The 18637-nt window shown below is 55.7% G+C and overlaps 1 protein-coding gene across 1 annotated transcript in view; it reads right to left on the bottom strand.

Moving 5' to 3' along the window:
• The window catches only part of ARHGAP23 (Rho GTPase activating protein 23), a 70437-nt gene extending 59445 nt beyond the window's left edge, over positions 1-10992 (bottom strand). The window contains 1 exon segment of the mRNA XM_014790610.2: positions 10927-10992. Within this exon segment, the coding sequence (XP_014646096.2) occupies positions 10927-10989 (63 nt within the window). The 5' untranslated portion in view covers positions 10990-10992.
• Positions 10993-18637: the final 7645 nt, after the last annotated feature.

The following is an 18637-nucleotide window of genomic DNA, read 5'->3' as shown; positions in this document are numbered from 1 at the left end:
GCAAGACTCTGCCACCTCCTGACACCGTCCGTGCCCACCCCAGCGCCAGGTCAGCCTCCCCTCCTTGGAGCTCACATGTCTGACAGACAGCTAAGCACTGGGGAAATTGCAATGGCCCCATCCCTGCGTCTGGACCCCCTTGCCTCATCAGTGACCGAAGTGGGGACCACACTGGGCTAGGGGCAGGAGACCCAGCCGCCATCCCATGTCCTGCCCTTTGTGTGCCCCTAAACAACTCAGTCAACCTCAGAGCCCGGCTCTTCTTTCTTTCATTCCTGGACTATTGACTGAGTGTCACCGAGGGGCTGGCACTGGGCTGGGCCCAGTGACACTAGGGAAAGAGGAGTGAAGGAGACTGAGTTCAGGTCCCAGTTGTGGGATCCCAGTCAAGTCTCTTCCCTCTCCTAGCCTGTAAACCGGTCCTTGAGAGGACTCAGTGTTGAGTGCCCGGCAAATAGGAGTTATCAACAAATCTTAGTTCGGTAGTCCACAAAGGATTTTTTTTTAATTAATAAAACAGTCCCTGACTTTATAAAGAGATAGACATGCAACAAATAAAGACGCTGCAGAGCATAGTGTTTAAAATTTCCTAAACAGGATTCAGAGGAACCTGGGTTTGAATCCCAATTTGGTCCCACTTCCTGGCTGTGTGTCCTTGGACTAGTTACTAACCTGTCTGAGCTTCTCTTTATTTATAAAATAGAGATAATCTATTCCACATGGGGTTGTTGTGCAGATTAACGAGACAGTGTGTATAAAGTGCTCACACAGCAGTGTCTGGCTCTGAAATGCTCAATAAATGTTAGTTGCAACCACTACTCCTATCGATATTATTATGTGGTTCTCACAATGCAGTGCCAAGTGCTTTCAGAACGTTCAGTTCATCAGTCAATAATATTCAGTCAACAGGGCTTGGTCTAGAACTTGGAAATAGAACAGTGAACAAGACAAAGTCCCTACCCTCATAGGACTTAAGTTCTAGTGCCCAGAGAAAGAAGTCCCCATATATTTGAGAAAATTGGTGTGTGTGGGGGGGTGCTTTACAGAGAAGGATATTTGAACTGGGTGTTGAAGGATGAATAGGAGTTCGAGAAATGGAGAAGGCAGGGAAGGCTATATCAGACAAGGGGAAGAGATGGTATGGCAAGTTTCTGGAAAGGGGAAGAAGGTGATGCATCCCACTCCTGTCCTGTCCTCTCCATCTCCAACTCCAGTTTTAGCCCTCATCATCTCTCACCTGGTCTGCTGCCTCCACTGCCTGATACCCTTCCATGGCTGCACAGTATGTACGGGAGCAAGTCAAGTTCATTAGTATGGCATGAGGGGTCCACCATAATGGTGGAGGGGAGGGGCAGGATCTGGCCCTCATTGGCCTTGACAATCTCATCTCTCTTCACTTTCAATCTTACACTCATTCATCCAGTAAGAGGCCAGACTGTTTCACACGGCCTTAGCTTTGCTCATGGTGGGTCCTTCTGTACGGAATGCCCTTTTCTCTCTTCTCCACAACCCTTTCCTGCCCAGCAGACATCTTTCAAGCCTTGGCAAGCCTCGCCTCTTCAGCGAAGCCTTCTTCCCCTCAGAGCTGGAGCATCTTCAGAGGGGGCAGGGGCTCGGCTTTTGTTTATTTATGCAGCCCCGGGGTCCTCCACACCACTCAAGAGCAAACCCAGACTCCAGGCAGGCACAGGGAGTCACAGAGAGTCCCTGTGCACAGCAGAGCCACAGAAAAGCAGAACACAATCATGCTGTCTGCATTCACCATGCTTCCTTCATTATGCCAACCCCTACTTGGATTTCAAGGCTCAGCTAGGGGCCAGGGGGATGGTCCACCTTCCCAGGGTAGGGGGTGTCCTTCCAGGCTCTGCCTTGTTAGGGAATGTAGCAGTGACGCAGGACAGGTTTAGGATTCAGAAAGACCCAGATTACATTCAGGTGCTGAGTGACCTTTGGTTGAGTTATTTACCCTCTCAGGGTCTCAGTTCTTGTATCAGTAAATAAGCAACCACTTCACAATGGCCCTTGAAAATTGATCAAAAGAAGTTTCACTAAAGAATGCTCAACTTAACGGTAGGTTTAGAAACAGGAGATAAGAGAAAGGCGATTAATCATATCACCAACTGGTTTTTAACCAATCCCTACAGCGATTCTCCCCAGCAAGACCGTTTCCATCTTTAAACCAACTTTGTGGCCACATTCACACTCAAATGATATCACAGTGAAGACACTCGCTTGTGTCTGTTCCGGGTCTGTCTCCTCAGGTAAGCCAGGCCATTTTTACGTTATTATTTTTGACAAGGGGTGTTCTGGACTGGCAGATAGCATAGAATCAAATCTTAGAACCCATGGTTATAAAATCTTAGTGGAGACTTTGGGGCGTAGGAAAAGCAGACAAGAAGCCCCTTGAGGGCAGGGCTGTGTCTTATTCATCCAGATCCCAAGACACACAGAGAGAGCCTAAAACACAGGAAATGAGAGGACACCCAGGAAATGATCACCAAATGAACCACGGTCGGTTTGCATTAAGATCTGGCTGCTGGGGCTGGCCCCGTGGCTCAGCGGTTAAGTGCTCACGCCGTGCTCGGATCCCGGGCGTGCACCAATGCACCACTTCTCTGGCCATGCTGAGGCCGTGTCACACATACAGCAACTAGAAGGATGTGCAACTATGACATACAACTATCTACTGGGGCTTTGGGGAGAAAAAGGAGGAGGATTAGCAATAGATGTTAGCTCAGGGCTGGTCTTCCTCAGCAAAAAGAGGAGGATTGGCATGGATGTTAGCTCAGGGCTGATCTTCCTCACACACAAAAAAAATTAAATAAAATAAATAAATAAATAATAATAAAAAATTAAAAAAAAAAAAAAGATCTGGCTGCTGCCCGATTTTCCCAGGCACTGAACCTCCAGTTTCTGGTGTCAGGTCCTTCTCCTGCCGCAGGCTGAAATTAGGGAGAGGCCAGGAGGAACACTATGCAACCAAGCCTGGGAATGTCCTTGGTGCTCCCGGCCACACTCAGTCTCTCAGATAACGCTTTCCCTAGCACTGTGGGGACCTAAGCATCTGGGATGCTCCTGGAGGAGGAAAAGGTCTCACAGGGGAAGGGAGGGGGGCCTATTTCTCTGTCCCATCAGCAGCCCCAGCCTTGTTGCATGGCCCCCATTTCCTGACTCCCACCCTCCCCTCTCGCAGATGTCCAGCCCCCCTCCTGGGCTCTGGCCGCAACCTCAGCGGGCCCCTCCCCGTCTCCCCCCAACCAGGTGCTATGGGGGGGAGCAGGGGGGGAGGCACAGTGCCAATGCTTCATTAGAGCTAATGAGGGCTCAGCTCTGCGGATGCCAGTGCAAGATACGGGAAAGTCCCAGAGCCACCCGCAGCCCACCATCACAACCTGGGTCCTCAGCTCCCTCCTCTCCCTCTCTTGGGGAGGAACTAGGGCCCACACCTTCAGGAGACAAAAGGGAGATTTAGAAGAATCTTCCCAAGTACAGAGAGTGCCATGATGTCAAGGAGAGATCAGGGTGTGGGGGCATGAACTAGAAAACAGCCTCAGGGCGGGGCAGGGTTCTCACGTGGGCTGCTGAGGGCTCCACGGTCCACTGCTCAGTCCAAAAAACCCCCCAACAGAAACCCGCTCCTTCCTCTCCCTGCTTTCACGGAATCACAGCAGGTCAGCTGAAGAGACTATGGGCACTTCTCCAACACTCTCGAATTATAACTCTGCAACCTGAGCCCCACCCGCCAACCTGGCTTCCATCCTCCCTCTTCCTCCCACTTTTTCCTGTCCCATCCCCTCTGCCTCTTCTCCTGGGCTTGTCCTTTCTCTAGGCCTCAGTTTCCCTATGAGTCAAATGGGGAGGCAGAGGGAGGGGCGTGGCCTCCACATCCCTCCAGCTGGAATTTAGGAAGATGTTCCCTCTCTGGGGGGCTTCTGCCTCCCTCCATCTCTTTTGAAGAACAGTACAGAGTTTCCTCCACATTGAGAATGAGGGAAACTGTGGTGGAGGGTCGGGGTCTCCACTTCAGCTTCCCCTTCCAGCCTTTTGGAGGCTCTCAGGAGCAGGAAAAGCTCCAATAGCCCAGATCTCCACCCCTCTCTTCTATCGAGGGCTCTAAGTCCTGCGCCCACACTAGATTCTCTCCAAGGAGCTCTCACACTCTTTGAGGAAATTAAAAAGGAAGGAGAAGCTGCAGATTTAGGAGACCCGAGTCAGATAGAAATCAAGCTAGGGACTGACAGAAACCAGGCATGGGGCCAAAATGAACTCTGCCCTTCCCTATACCGACCCCCACTTGGGGGCAAAGACCCCTGGAGTGGTTGTCCTCCCACATGGCTCCCACATGTCCCCCTAGCCCCGCCACATTCCTCCGACCCACACACCTCCTGCCAGCCTGCCCGCCCAAAGAGGCCAGCCCTGGCTCTGTTTCCATCCTTGGCTTGTGGGTCTCAGGCATCCCGCTGCCCAGGCTCTCTCCTCCCAGGCATTCAGCCTGAGCTTTGAAAGGGTCACTTCAAAGAGGACCTGCCGGCCGAGGGCCCAGCCAGACCCAGGGCCAGCTCCTCGGCCAGATTCCCGGTGGCTGGGGACAAAGGCCCCACTGTTCCCCCGACCCCCAGACGCTCCCAAATGCATTGGGCATAAGAAGTCTTTCTTTCTCCAGTTCTGCTCCTTACAGGCCCCTGCTCTTTGCCACAGGGAGTAGCCTCAGCCCCTCCTCCAGGACAGCTGGGAGGTGCGGGGGTCAGGGAGCCACCAGTTCCTCACCACCACCACCACCACCATACACCCATACCCTTGGGCAGGCAGGATGTGGAGGCAGCCTTAGGGCAGACTTCAGGACCAGCAGCCCAGGTGCCTCACTGCCCCTCAACCACCAAGCCCCTCCCTGGCCTGCAGTGGCCTCCACCTTCTGCCACCCATCAGAGCCACATCCATCCTTCCAGGCCTCCTCCAGGCAGACTCTCAGGGCTCCTTCTCCTCAGAGGAGCCTCATAGCCCAAACCACAGCAGCCAACCTCTCACTCCCCTCCCCAATCCCCAGAGCAGGAACCAGGTGTCACCTGCTCCTCTAACTTCCTACCACAAGGTGCTGATCCCAAAGTAGGGCTCTTAAGGTTTTCTGTGTCAACCCCTCACCCAATGTCAGAATTCTCTCTAGTCCAGCCTGTGCTTGCTCACCTCCACCGATGGGGGCTTCATTACTTCCAGGGGCAGCCCATTTCCTTGTCAGATTACTCCAGCCATAATGGGTTCTCTTTATTGAGCCCAAAGGATGTTGTTCTCATTCCCATCCATTGATTATCTTTTGTTTGTTTGTTTGTTTATTTATTTATTTTTCCCCCAAAGCCCCAGTAGATAGTTGTATGTCATAGCTGCACGTCCTTCTAGTTGCTGTATGTGGGACACGGCCTCAGCATGGCCAGAGAAGCGGTGCGTCGGTGCGCGCCCGGGATCCGAACCTGGGCCGCCTGCAGCGGAGCGCACGCACTTAACCGCTAAGCCACGGGGCCGGCCCATCCATCGATTATCATTTGTTTAATAAACATAGGGGCCAGCCCCCGTCGCCTAGTGGTTAAGTTTGGCACACTCCACTTCAGCGGCCTGGGTTCGGTTCCTGGGTGTGGACCTACAGTACTTGTCGATGGCCATGCTGTGGCAGCGACCCACATACAAAATAGAGGAAGACTGGCACAGATGTTAGCTCAGGGCGAATCTTCCTCAGCAAGAAAATAAATAAATTAATAATAATAATAATAGTTGCTACTAATTGTTGAGATTACCAAATGTCAGCCACTTTACCTGTATTACCTCATTTAATCCTCTCAACAATTTTAAGGGATTCTTTCAGGGATAAGAAAACTGAGACTAGGGCCGGCCCTGTGGCTTAGCGTCAAGTGCGCGCGCTCCACTGCTGGCAGCCCGGGTTTGGATCCCGGGCATGCACCGACTCACCGCTTCTCTGGCCATGCTGAGGCCGCGTCCCACATACAGCAACTAGAAGGATGTGCAGCTATGACATACAACTATCTACTGGGGCTTTGGGGGAAAAAATAAATAAATAAAACTTTAAAAAAAAAAAGAAAACTGAGACTAAAAATGAATTAACTTGGCCAAGGTCACACAGTGAATAAGGGGTAGAGCTGAAGTTGGAACCTCAGCAGGCTGAAGGCAGGACTCAGACACCCAACCTGCTCCCAGTGTACCAGCGGCCATGCCAGGCCTGGGCCTCTCATCTCCCACGGTTGCCTCTCTGTGTTAGAAGGCAGACCCCATCCCCCACACTGAGTCTTCTGTCTCCTAGCCAGCTCCCCACCAGCTTTTGTCAGCAGATGAAGTGTGGGCTGGGGATAGTGACTGACTGATGTTCATTCAAACCAGCAAACGGGGAGCAGGAGGCAATCAGAGGGGAAGAGGTTACCTGCCCAGGGGGACGTGGGTTTCAGGAGGTTGGAGGAGATGACCCTGGGCCTAAGGTTTAGGACTGGAGGTGGCCGGAAATCCAACACCCCTTCCAGGGAGAGACAGAGAATTGATAGCTATGATGGGCCCTGCCCCAAACCAGACACTCCGTCCACCCTCCAACTTGAAAGGCACAGAATCTTCCACCAAGGTGATGCATTGGGCTGAACATCTCAGGGCCAGAGAGATGAAAAAGAACAGCCCTCTTTAATCCAACCTGTAGTCTTCTCCACGTGCCCATTGCTCAGCACCATTCCCTCGGAACTCTGGGGGAGGAAGGGAGGAAGTGAGAGCACAAGAGAAGCCAGAAGACTGGGGGGCGCAGTGGCCCGCGTTAAGCCTTGGAGGGTAGTCATGACAGGATGTGGGTGAGCTTTCCCTTCCTTTCTAGATTTGGCTCAGGTCCTCCTGGCGCAGATAACACAGTGATGAACCTCTAGGCTGCCTTCCCAAGACCCCAACCCCAGCTACCTCCAAAGGGTGGGATTCTGTGGTTTTTCCATTCATTGTCAGCCCGTCAGTCAACAAACAGTCTCTGAGTACCGGCTGCAGGCCAGGCCCTGTGGATACCAAGATAAACTCAACACTTCTGGGGCCACTTGGAATGAGGTCAAGAGCATGGTCAACTCATTAGCTCTGCCACTTACTAGCTGTGTGACCCTAGGAAGCCACGTAATCTCTTTGTGCCAGCTTCTTCATCTGTCAAATGGGACAATGATGATGTACCTACTTAGTGGTGAGCGCTATGGAAGCAGTTGCTATTAATACTTTTCTTGCCCTCAAATAACTCCAGTCTGATGGGGGAGACTGACGTGCAGACCGACTGTCACAGTGCCAGAGGCAGAGCTGGGCAGGGGCACCCTGGGAAGCCAGGGGAGGAGCTGTTCCCTGGCCCGCACTTCACAAACATTTATGGAGAGCTGCTCTGTGCCAGGCGCTGTGCTGGCCACTGGGGACACAGAGAAGAACGGGACGCATTGTCCACTCATCCTTGCTCCTCTATGCCCTCCCCTCTCCCTCCCGGGGCCCTGTCCCAGAACCCTGCACTGAAGGGGGGCACCAAGGACAGAACCATGTGGGGAAAGGCATAGCCTGGGAGCCCAGGAGTCAGAACATCTGGGTTCATGTCCACCACTCACAGGCTACCTGACTTTGGGCCTCTCTGGCCTCTCTGGCCTCAGTTTCCTCCCTGTAGCATGAGGGAGTTGGGCAAGATGACCCCTCTGGTCCTGACTCACTCTGACAGGTGATGAAAACACTCCACCCCCACAGAGATTTAAGCTCGCCCCAAAGTCCAGTCCCAAGGCCACCCAGCCTGCTGTCCCACTGAGGCAGTGGGGAGGAGATGCCTGCCTGGTACTGACCAGCACTGCCCTGCTGATGAGCTGGCACAATTTCACATGAAATAGGGGGCCTGGATCTAAAGGCGGGTTGTTTGAAGGGGGTGGAGGGTGCTAGGGGAAAGGCAGAGCCAGCTCCCACAGGCCCTATTCATGGCTCTCTCCGGGGAGGGAGAGAGAGCAGGATCATTCAAACCAGGCTTTGTCCAAATCCCTGACCAAGCCAATATCTCACCTTTGAACTCTTGCAACCAACAGAGCAGGGTGGATGCCCCTTTGGAGGGAAAACATCAAGTGCTATGGACTGGCATGGGGTGGGATGGGAGGGTGGAGGAGTAAATGAGCTGATTCGCCACCTACCAACACAGACGGGCACCTGAGGCTTCACCTCACTGAGGCCTCTGGTCCCCAGCCCTGTCCCAGCAGAAAGACAAGCAACCAAGCTCCAATCCAGGGAGAGGTTGACCTTGATCTTGGGCTGTGTCCAAGATGGACCCAGACCTGGGGTGGGAGTGACAGTGGGACAAAGCAGGTCCTGAGAAGCAGGATAGCAGGGTGAGAGCATGGACATGGGCCAGACTGCCGGGTTCCCACCCTGGCTCAGCTACTTGTTATTGATGTGATTTTGGCCAACGTATTAGCTCTCTGTGCCTCAGTGTCTTCACCTGTCAAATGGGGATAACGATATCCACATCATGGTGGTGTTGTGAGGATTAAAAGCAGTAATTTATAAAAATCCTGGCCCGGAGTAATTGCCATCTATGTCTTAATTATCAGCTATACTATTAAAGCAACTCCTCCTCCTTAAAAACACATTTTTTCAGGCACTAATGTCTATGCTCATTTGAATATATCTGCAACCCCTACCAATCCCTCCAGATTGCTACACTGGAATCCAACATCATAAGAATCTACCTGACACACTATACTGGAGGGAACTTCCCTACATGACGCTCCAGGCTAGCCTGGGATGCTGCCGTTCACAAGCCTCGCCCCAGAAGTTCTCCCGTATAGCTAACTGCAATCCTTCACGTTGTAACTTATTCCATTCTCCTCTTTTGTTCTCTCTTTTAACTTTATACATCACGAAGTCATTCTAAGTAACCCTGCCATGAAGGATGAAGTGTAAACGCCTCCATCCCTCCTGCACTGCCCTGATCTGTAACCAGCACCCTCCCTCATTCCCACTCCCATCCGTGCCAAAAATGCTGCGCCCCTGAGGGGCCAGACAGGACTCTTGTTCCTTTCCCTATGAGCTCAAAGTTGGCCTGATGAGGGGACACAGAGGTCCCCATGCAGGCTCCCCAAACACAAGGCCTATTCCCTGGGTCCAGTCCCTCTCCGCTGGGGCTGGGATCCTCAAAAGCCTGCCCCATTCCCCATGTGTCCCAAAGCCACCTTCCTAACAATGCTCCCCTCTCCAAAGCTTTATCCTGTGCCGTGACTCCTATCAGGAGACCCGGGTTCCAGCCCTGGCACTATCTCTGTGTAGCCTCAGACTCTAATATCCATCCCACCCACTCACAGGGCTTTTGAGGCCCACAAATCCAGCACTGAAGGTCAAGGATTTACTGCTCTCATCATTCCCAAGGGGAGGGCGGGGTCTTGGACGCAGGAACTTGGAGCTCGGAGCCACCTAGGGGTGGACCCAACCACCCTGTGAGCAAGTGGAAGAAGAGGCTGGGGCTGGGGGCCTTTGGGCTGTGTTTGGAGGCAAAATGATGGGTTATGTAATAGAGGTTCAAATCACATGCCAATGAGCAAATCGCAGTGAGAGCCACCACTTTGGGGAATGGGGCTGTTGCCCTGGCCAGGGAAAGAACCACGTGGGATCAAATGCATCCACCCCCAGCAGGGCCTTGGCTGCGGGTGGGGGTGGAAATTGTGGGGGTGGGGGTGGAGATGAGGTATGTGTTGGTCCAGGGGGAGAATCCAAGGGACTCAGGCTTAATGACCTCCACCCCTAGCCCCAGTCCATCCTGAAATTCAAGTTTGTAATTAGGAAACTCTGAAAAGTGGAGTGGGAGTCCGGGGAGAGAGACACAGATTGAGGGAGAACTGAGCATACAGCCAGCTCCTGAGAAACACACCAGTGTCAGGAAGAGTTTGCAAAGTACCAGACCCCAGCTCCAGCACTGGGGGAGGGCTGGGAAGGAGCGTCCCTAAGTCCTCCAGCCCTGTCAAAAGCGGAAGAGGCCTCAGCCCAGGCCTTGACCCCAACCTGGACCCCCAGGGAACTTCTTTTCCAAGCTGGGAAAACGACTGGCCAGACAGCGTTCAATCCTTCACCTTGGGAAGGGGGAGTGTATGTTGGGGTGCTCCAACAGGACTGGGTGGCCAGGCTCAGAGGTAGGGGGCTGGCCCGGATGGGGCGCAGAGGCCCCTGCTGGCCCCTCCCTAGCGCCAGCAGCTGGCAGATGAAAGGACCCAAGCAAAGCAGCCCAGCGCTGAGTAATGCCCCTGGCACCCCATGCCCAGACCCACCCACAGCCAGCCGGAGGGGACAGAGGGGAGTGCAGCTGCCCCTGCAGGGCCGCAGGTCCCGGGCCTGTTTCTCTTCCCCGGGACCCAGAGGGGCGGCGGACCCGCGCCCCGCAGCTCGTCGAGCGGTCCGGCCCGGCAGGGGGCGAGTGTGGCGCGGGGAGGGGGGTGTCCGGCCGCGGTGGCCAAGGACATCCCGCTTCGGGAACCCCCTCCCCCACTCCCTCTCCCTCCAGCTGTGGCGGGGCCTCGCCAACGGAAAACGAAAACTCGGGCAGAGGAAACGGCGGCAGGCGCCCCGCCTGAAAAACCCGGACAAAAGGCGCGGGCCTCCCGCCCCCGCTGCCCAGCCCCCGGGGGCCTGGCACCGCCGCCCCAGTCGGTGCCCCCTGCCCTGGCAGCCCTGCGCGCGTCCCGGCCCCCTGCCTACCTTCCTCCTTCCCGCCCCCCTGCCCAGAGCAGCCCTCGCTCTGGCCCCCTCCCCGGCTCGCCACCAGCCAAGGTTTCCCGCAGCCGTGCCCGCGGTGCCAGCGCGGTGTTCCCCAGGCTGTGCCCGCCGAGCGGGGGCGCCGCGACCCCAGCCCTGCTGCCAGCTCCCCGGTAGCGCCTGGACCCGCCCCCTTCCCTGGCCCCGCGCCCTCACCTGGGGGGGCCGGGGCTCCGGGCGGGGCGGGATCCCGACCAGGCAGAAGGCGACTCCATTCATCGGGCGGCAGCGGCAGCTCTGCGGCCAGGGCACTGTTGGGGGCGCAAGCAAGGACCCGGGAGGGGCGGGGCCGGAGGGGGCGGGGCCGAGCCTGGGGTGGGTGGGGCCTCCTCCCTGGGGCCCGCCCCTTCGCTCCTTCCGCTGCGCTCCCGTCGGGGCGCACCCGCCGCCTTTCCCTGGGCCAGCAGACAGGTGAGGCGGCTGAGGCAGGGGTTTGCGCTGGCCGCGGAGCCGAGGGCAGAACACAGCCTGGGGAAGAGAGGCGGTCTCGGAGACAGTTTGGGCCGGCCTCCAGGGGACCGGCCCAGATAGACGGTGATCCGGGCCGGCCGAGGAAAGAGGACAAGGGCACTGAACCCAGAACTAGCACAGGGACAGGGGAGAGAGGAAGGGAGGAAGGGAAAGGGAAGCAGAGAGAAACATAGCCAGACAGAGATGGTCAGAAACAGACACGGAGAGACACAGAAAGCCTGAGAGAAACAGAGACAAGATAGAGAGAGTAGACTGAGGTGGAGAAAGTCAGAGAAAAAGATGAAGAGACCCAGGATGGAAGACAGGGAAAAGTAGAAAAAGGCTTAGGGAGCCTTCCTTCTAAGGACTCAAGGAAGTTGAGACAAGGGCAGAGATGATGATGCCCATGGGGGCTCCACACCCCTCAATCTAGGGTCACCCTCCCAGGCAGAGTCTCAGCCCAGGGCCCCACTGAGGCAAGGGAATGGAGGCTGTAGGAGAGAGGCCGGCAGGTTCCCCTTCAGACTCCCACCCAGCCAGCCTGTGTGTGGCTCAGGCCTCTGGATCAGCCCATTGACCTGCTCTGCAGTGGGCAGCAGTGAGAGCAGAGACACCCTCCACCCCAAGCCTCCTAGTTACAAGCTCCCGACAACCTCCCTTCTCAGCTTCACTCTGACCTGGGCCCAAAGAGCCACCAGGGTCCTGAGCCAGGTCCTCATTTCCCTGCCCCCAAGCAGGATCCTTCCAGCCCATCCTCTGAGGATCCAGAAAGGGACGGCCCCTCAGTCCTTCATTTCTGCTGGAAAGTTCTTTCTGGGATCTAACACCCTTCGTACCTCCTATTTCCTACAGCCTATGCTCACCTCTTTCCCAGGCCTTCTTGCAGTTTTATGGCTCCTGTATTCCTTCATCCAGATTATGAAGAAAGGGAGGCAGAGGCCACAGACAGGTAGAAATATGGTTGGATAAGGCAGGCAATGAACGTGGGAAGCCTGACACCAACTGGAGTCACCCACCCCCTCTGGGGCAAGGAGACCTGGGAAAACCTGTTTGCTTCACCACCACCCCCATCACCCCGATTCCTGAGAGTAAATCAACCCCAAGCCCCCCAGCCCTTCACCTCTGAGCAGGATCAGGCACTCAGGTCCTGGAGGGGCCGCGGGGCCCAGACCCAACTAGGCCAACCCTACTCCCGTGAGCCTGAGGAAGGAGAGACTGACTTGTTTTTAAATCTTATGTTTTATTTAATTTATTTCAAATCCCCTGGAAGTCAGTGGAAAGGGATGCTTTTATAATGATGGAGTGGCAGTTAATGACTCCTTTTCCTTCCCCACCTCTCTTCGTCAAGGTCACATGCAGCCAGAATTATCCCCCACTTCTGAGTCCTTCCTGCTATCTAACTGTAATCCGTCATACTGCCTGTATTTTCTTGCTTAATCTTCAACCAGGTCCCTGTTTCTGCCTCTTTCTGCCCTGCAGCCCCAGTGGTCCAAGGCTGGCTGCCACCCTGGCTCAGGGGCCCTTTCCTCTCAGAACAAATGGGGTGTCTATGTAAGGGGGCAGCAGTGGCATCTGAGATCCAGACTGAACTGAGGCTGTGGGGGAGGGGAGGAGGGTGGTGGCCTCTGGGGTGCCCCTGGCTCACTTTTTCCAGAGCCTGTGCCCTCAGACACTGCAGGAGGCGGTGAGAGGAAATGAGCTCACAGTGGCCGGCAGGCAATTCCTCCCTCCACAATGCACTGCACTCACCTCCCCCACCCTCTCCCGCTTCCCAGAAAGTGCGCCCTCCCCCCACCCTGCTGCCCTTCCCACCTCTTCCTGCACCTTGACCTGCACCTCCATTCTGTGTGGCTCTCCCTCATCGATCTTCCCAAACACCTCTTCCTCCCATCCTTCCTCTCTGTCCTGGCTCCCTATTCCTCTGACTTCCCATGTCTCACTCCCTGCGTCCCACCATCCACCTCAAAATCCACTCTATTCCTGGCACACTCTTTCTCTGGGGTTTCAGGCGGTAAAGCCCAACATGGGGTGGAGGGTGTCCCTCAGTGAGGACCCTCCTTATATCCTTCCTCTTTCTAAACTCCTCCCCCAGCCCAATCACTTTCCTTCATTCCCAAACACTTACTGGGAGCCCTAATATTTGAGGGGGTGGGGAGCGGAGGTTGCCCCTGGGGATACAGAGATAAGGCCTGGCTCCTTCCCTTTGAGGGGTCCTGGTCTTACCAATCCTGACTCTAGAGTGAGATCCCAGAAAAGGAGCAATGGGAGACTGGAGAAGTGGAGGAAGGTCCAGAAGGAGGATGCCTTGAGCTTTTTGGGGCTTCATGGAGTGGGGTGGGGAATGGGGGGAAAAGCCCTCCAGGGAGAAAAGACAGAGCAGGAGAGCAGACTCTAGCTGGAGCCAAGGGGAGCGTACATACGCGGGCAGGAAGCACAGAGGGATGAGGAAGGAAACGCAGAGGGGATGTGACCCAGGGGTGACGCCTGAGACACTTAGATTCTAGCCTGGCTTGGGGCAGGGATTTACGCAGAGAAGTGCCATGGCCACTGTGGCGGCTTGGGAAAGAACGGAGGACATGTGAGGGGTTGGGGGGCAACAAATATCAGAGGCCCCCGGGACTCTGTGACCAACTGGGTGTTGGGCATAAGAGATGGAAGAGTCTAGAACAACCCCAAGGTTTCTGGCTCAGAACATTAGGTAGACTAGTCATCTCGAGTGTTCTCAGGGAGAGGGTATATGCCAGGCACTGTGCTAAGTCCTTTGTATGTGCTAAGTCCTTACAAAGGGCCTGTGAAGTAGATATTATAATCCTCATTTTATGGATAGGAAACTGAGGCCCAGAAAGCTTGAGTATCTTACCAAGGACATGCAGGATTCGAACCCAGGCATTTGGGCTCCCGAATCCACACACTTAACCCTCAGGCTGTGTTGCTGGTGATGGCTTAAACGCTGGGTCCATCTCCCAGAAGGAAGAGAGCCTGAGCTAGAGACCAGGCTCTAGAGGTTGTCGAAGGACCAGGAGTGTGGCTCAGGTTCTCCAGGGACAGTGAAGAGAGGAGACCAGATGTGGGACAGGACCCAAGGAGCACTCACCTCTAGAGGCAGGTGAGGAGGACTGAGGGGAAGCAGGTGGCCGGAGGAAGTGGCCTGTGTCAGGCAGAGAGGGCACTTTCAGGGGATGGCGGGAGGGGAAGCCAGACTGTGCAGAGAGGAGAGCCTCCAGGGTGAGGAAAAGGGACCGGCCCTGAGAGTCAGCAGAAGGGACAATCGGGCAGCACACGTTCCTGTTTGGGTGGGGGCACCTGAGTAGGCTTTTTGGTTAAGGAGCAGGCAGCAAGGGAGAGAGAACCTGAGGGGACACAAGGAGGGGGTGAGGAGTGGAGTGAAGGGAAAAGAACCCCAAGTCTGGGGTGCCAGAGGAAGAACCCGCCTTCCCCAGGGCCAGGCAGAGGCGAGCAGGGGAGCATTGTGGGGAGATCCAGGAGTCCAGACCAGAGCCGTCCAGGGTCAGGGTCAGGCCTGGCCCAGGAGCCGGCAAGGGGTTGTATGCTGTCCTCAAGGAGCACTGAACCAAGAGTCCTGGGTTCAGGTTCCCATCCTGCCCACCTTGTAGCTGTATGTCATTGAGGAAAGGTACCTTCTCTGAACCTCAGTTTCACCCTCTGCCTGGAAACAATAAGGCCTTCTCTGCCTGCCTCCTCCGATTTGGGGCTCACATTTTATGATGGATTCTAAGCACCCTGTGAGCCAAAAAGGAAAAACAATGGGTGGCAGGTGGGTTACGCGACGGGTGGCCATAAACCTGGCCACAGCTTCTGGCCCTTCTACGGAAGAGGAAAGAGCACCCCCTGGTGGAGAAGAGCAGGAAGGCAGGACTAGAGGGGAGAGCCGAGAAGAGACTTCACCTGTTCTTGTGCCTCTGGCTTTTAGCCTCCAGGTCCTCTGCTTGTCCCCCAAAAGCAACACCACCCCCACCTAAATTTGCATTTCCAAAGCAGGTGGGGCTCCAGTGCAGTCAAGTCAAAAGACATTTATCAAGCTCCAACTACATGCAAACGGCTGTATGCAGTGGCGGGGACAATTCAATGAACCAGTTGATGTGCCTGCCCTCAGTGAGCTTATATTCCAGGGAGGGTAACAAACACAGCAGAGGATGGCTGGGAGGGGGCTGGGATGGGGCTGCAAGCAGAGCATTGAGCAAAACAAGAGGAGCCCTCCATAATGAGAGGAGAAGGCAGGAGCCTTGGGAGGCAGTGTGAGGACCTTGAAGGCCCTCAACTGGCAAGTGGCGGAGAAAGGAGGCCTGAAGGCTGAGAGCTGGGTGGGGCCCAGGCTCTGGCAGAAGCCCCAGGCATCCGTAGAGTGGACCTCACTGAGCATCTTTAACGGTGTAGGGTGGGGCAAAGGTCCACTCAAGATGACACCAGTCCCCACCCTCATCTCTGCCGCCAGGTCCCTGAGCAATCCTGGGTAAGAAGATCCCACCTGAACACCCCCTGGGGAGGGAGGCTACAGACCCCTGGCCAGGCTGGGGCCAAAGGGCGCTGACAACCTGCCTAACAGCTGGGACCCCAGCCCAGCAATCTCTGGACAGCCAGCTTGGGGTGGGAGCGAGAGGCTGCAGCTTCTCTGGGCTGGCAGCAGGGCAAGCAAGCCACACCCAGTGAAACCTTGGTGCCAGGGCAGAGGGTGGATGAAAGATGCCCCAGCCTGGCCGCTCTCAACTAGCAGCCCCTCCAGTGAACCCTGTTTGGGGAAGCTATGTCATGGGGCGGGGAGAGAAGGAGACCCTGGGCTGGGGTCTCAGCCCTGCAGGGTCTCAACTGTGTGACATCGGGCAGTTGAAGACCGGTGGCCCAGAGTGTGTGAGTGATGTGCAAGGTTAACAGATGACTTATAAGGATCATGACATCACCTCACAGGGGCTTGAAAACACCAAGATGGATAAGAAAGGAATTAAAATGTGTGAGCACCTACTGTGTGAGAAGCTCTCTACAAACATTATTTCATTTGCTCCCCTTGACAACACCGTAAGCTGGGTCTTATTAGCCCCACCGTGTAAATGAGGAGACAGGCTCAGAGAGGTTAAGTAACGGGCTGAAGTCTGATGCTAACTGAGCCCTTGCTCTTTCTATGAAGCCCCATCCCTCTGGGAGGAGCTAGGCCAGGTAGTCCCTTCCAGTGCCAGGATGCTGAATTCTATGGTTCTGTGAGAGCTTTTACATTCTTCCAGCAACTGGCCTGCAGCCCTGCTTCCGCCACAGGCCCCCAGACCCTGCCTAGCCCCACCGAGCCCCTGCGCATCCCTGCACATAGCAGGGGCCTGCTCCACTCTCCTCGCTGTCTCCATTTTGCCCTTCTGGGAGGGGAGAGGGGAGGGGAGAGGAGGAAAAAGAAGAGGAGGGGAGAGGAGGGGAACATACAGAAAGGGAAGAGGAGGAGAGGGGAGAGGAACATAGGGGAGGGGTGAAAGGAGGAGGAGAGGGGTGGCTCCCACCTCCCCTCGGAAGCTCTGGAAATCCCCTGCAGCTGCTCCTCTCTCTGGCCCTGAGCCAGCCCTGGGAGGGACTGAGGGGAGTTAGAAGGAGAGAAAAGAGGGGCTGGACACTGACCACAGGGGGGCAAGCCCCTGAGTCCCACACCCACCCCACCCGGCAATTCCAGCCCCTGTGAGAGATTCCAGACATGCTCCCCTTGAAGGAAACCCTACATGCCAAAATCCACACATACCAAACAGACGGGGCGGTTCTTGCACTATAAAAGGATTCTTTGCTTTACAAGAGGGCTCAGCACATGGGAAACTTAAAATAGGAGCTTCCCCTGGTGGGTGAAAGCAGCTCTGATTTCAGAAGCACCCCATACACACCATGCTTCCCACACATCCAGAAAGCTGGCAACACCCGTGGGGCTGGAGGGCTGGGGCTGCCTTAAGGCGTTGACATCAGCCTGGGCACCTCCACGTCTGTGCTGTCATCAGAGTCCCCACCCAGGCGAGGGTGGGGGAGTCTCATGGTCCAGGGGGCAGGCTGGTTGCTCGGCAGAGGTGTCCTAGGACCCCCAGAAAGGACCTAGAGAGGCACCACTCAGCACAGCTGGCAGGGATTTCACAGCAGCCCAGAGGTCCACAGCCTCCTGGTGTCCCTTTGATGGGGTCAGGGCAGGAGCCTAATTTCCTGACTTTCCTCCATGCTCTCTCCTCCCTTCCACGATGCCAGGGCACAGGGCAGCCAGGCTCTGCCTCCTGGAAAGGGGAAGCAGCTGACCTCCAGAAGAAGTACGGAAGGCTGATGGAAGCAACCATGGGGCTGCTTTGAGGAGCATCTCAGGCCAAGCTGCAGCCCCAGTGAGATGTGTTTAGGGTCCTCTAGGCAGAAAGTAGTGGTGGCCCCTAGCCCCGTCTCTACTTTTTCTTATCAAGGTAAAATTCACATAACATAAAATTAACTATTTTAATGTAATTCAGTGGCATTTAGTACTGTCCCCCCCAACACACTCTTTTGCACTCAAAGTGGAGTTGAGGGTAGAGTCAGTTAATGACAACAGCAGATAATGACGAATCGAATCCCCTTCGCCCTGCCAGGCCTGGTGCTCCAGGGAGCTGCCACTGCCACTGGCCATTTAAATTAACAACCAAGACGCCAAACAGGCCTGGAGACTAGACCAGCCCACAACCCCGCCCCAAACATCGTGCGCAGCCCAGGCACTTCATGCCTCCTCAGAGCCCCTCTCCAACCCCCAGAACTTAGGATCACCCCATCCCCTGACTCCTCACCCTCCACCCCTCCTCACCACTATCCCAGGCAACCACTGACCCCCCTGCCACAGAGGCCCAGGGCCCTGAGCTCAGTCTGGAGGGGAGGAGTCTCAGAGCCCGGGGCCCCAGGCCACTGCTTCAGGCAGAGCAGCCCCAAGGAGCCTGGGAGTGCCGAGGAGCATGGCACTTGAAGGCAAGCCCCAAGAACAGAAAACCCCACCACTCCACACCCCACCCCAAGACCTCATACCAAGTCAGGATTAGGAAAGGAGCAAGTGGGCCTCAGAAGCCACCCCCAACTCGCCTGCTGCCCTGCTTAGAGGAAGGGGCTGCAAGTCAGGATAGAGGCCCGCCTCGCTCACTTAAGGGGACTGGCCCCACTTGTCCAGGATTTGCTGAGCTCTGTGGAGGGGGTGAGGAGCTCGGGCCTGAGGGGGCCTTCACCTCTGCTCCCTTCTGAGGGAGACTGTATGAAAGAAACATAGCCCCTGGGGCCAGGCTGGGGTGGGGGCAGGCTTGCATTTGGGGGGGCCTGTGGAGAAGCTGCCCAGCCCACCCTATCTTTTCATTGCCATGAAATGGTGGCAGCAGCTGCAGCAGCTGCTGTAACTCGGAGAGGAGAGGGAGCCTGGCTGAGAGAAGCCCCTTGATGTGTAGGGGGA

This window comes from Ceratotherium simum, chromosome 16, assembly GCF_057802395.1.
Source record: "Ceratotherium simum simum isolate JZ-2026a chromosome 16, ASM5780239v1, whole genome shotgun sequence".
NCBI lineage: Eukaryota > Metazoa > Chordata > Mammalia > Perissodactyla > Rhinocerotidae > Ceratotherium > Ceratotherium simum.
This window is presented reverse-complemented; position numbering and strand designations above follow the sequence as displayed.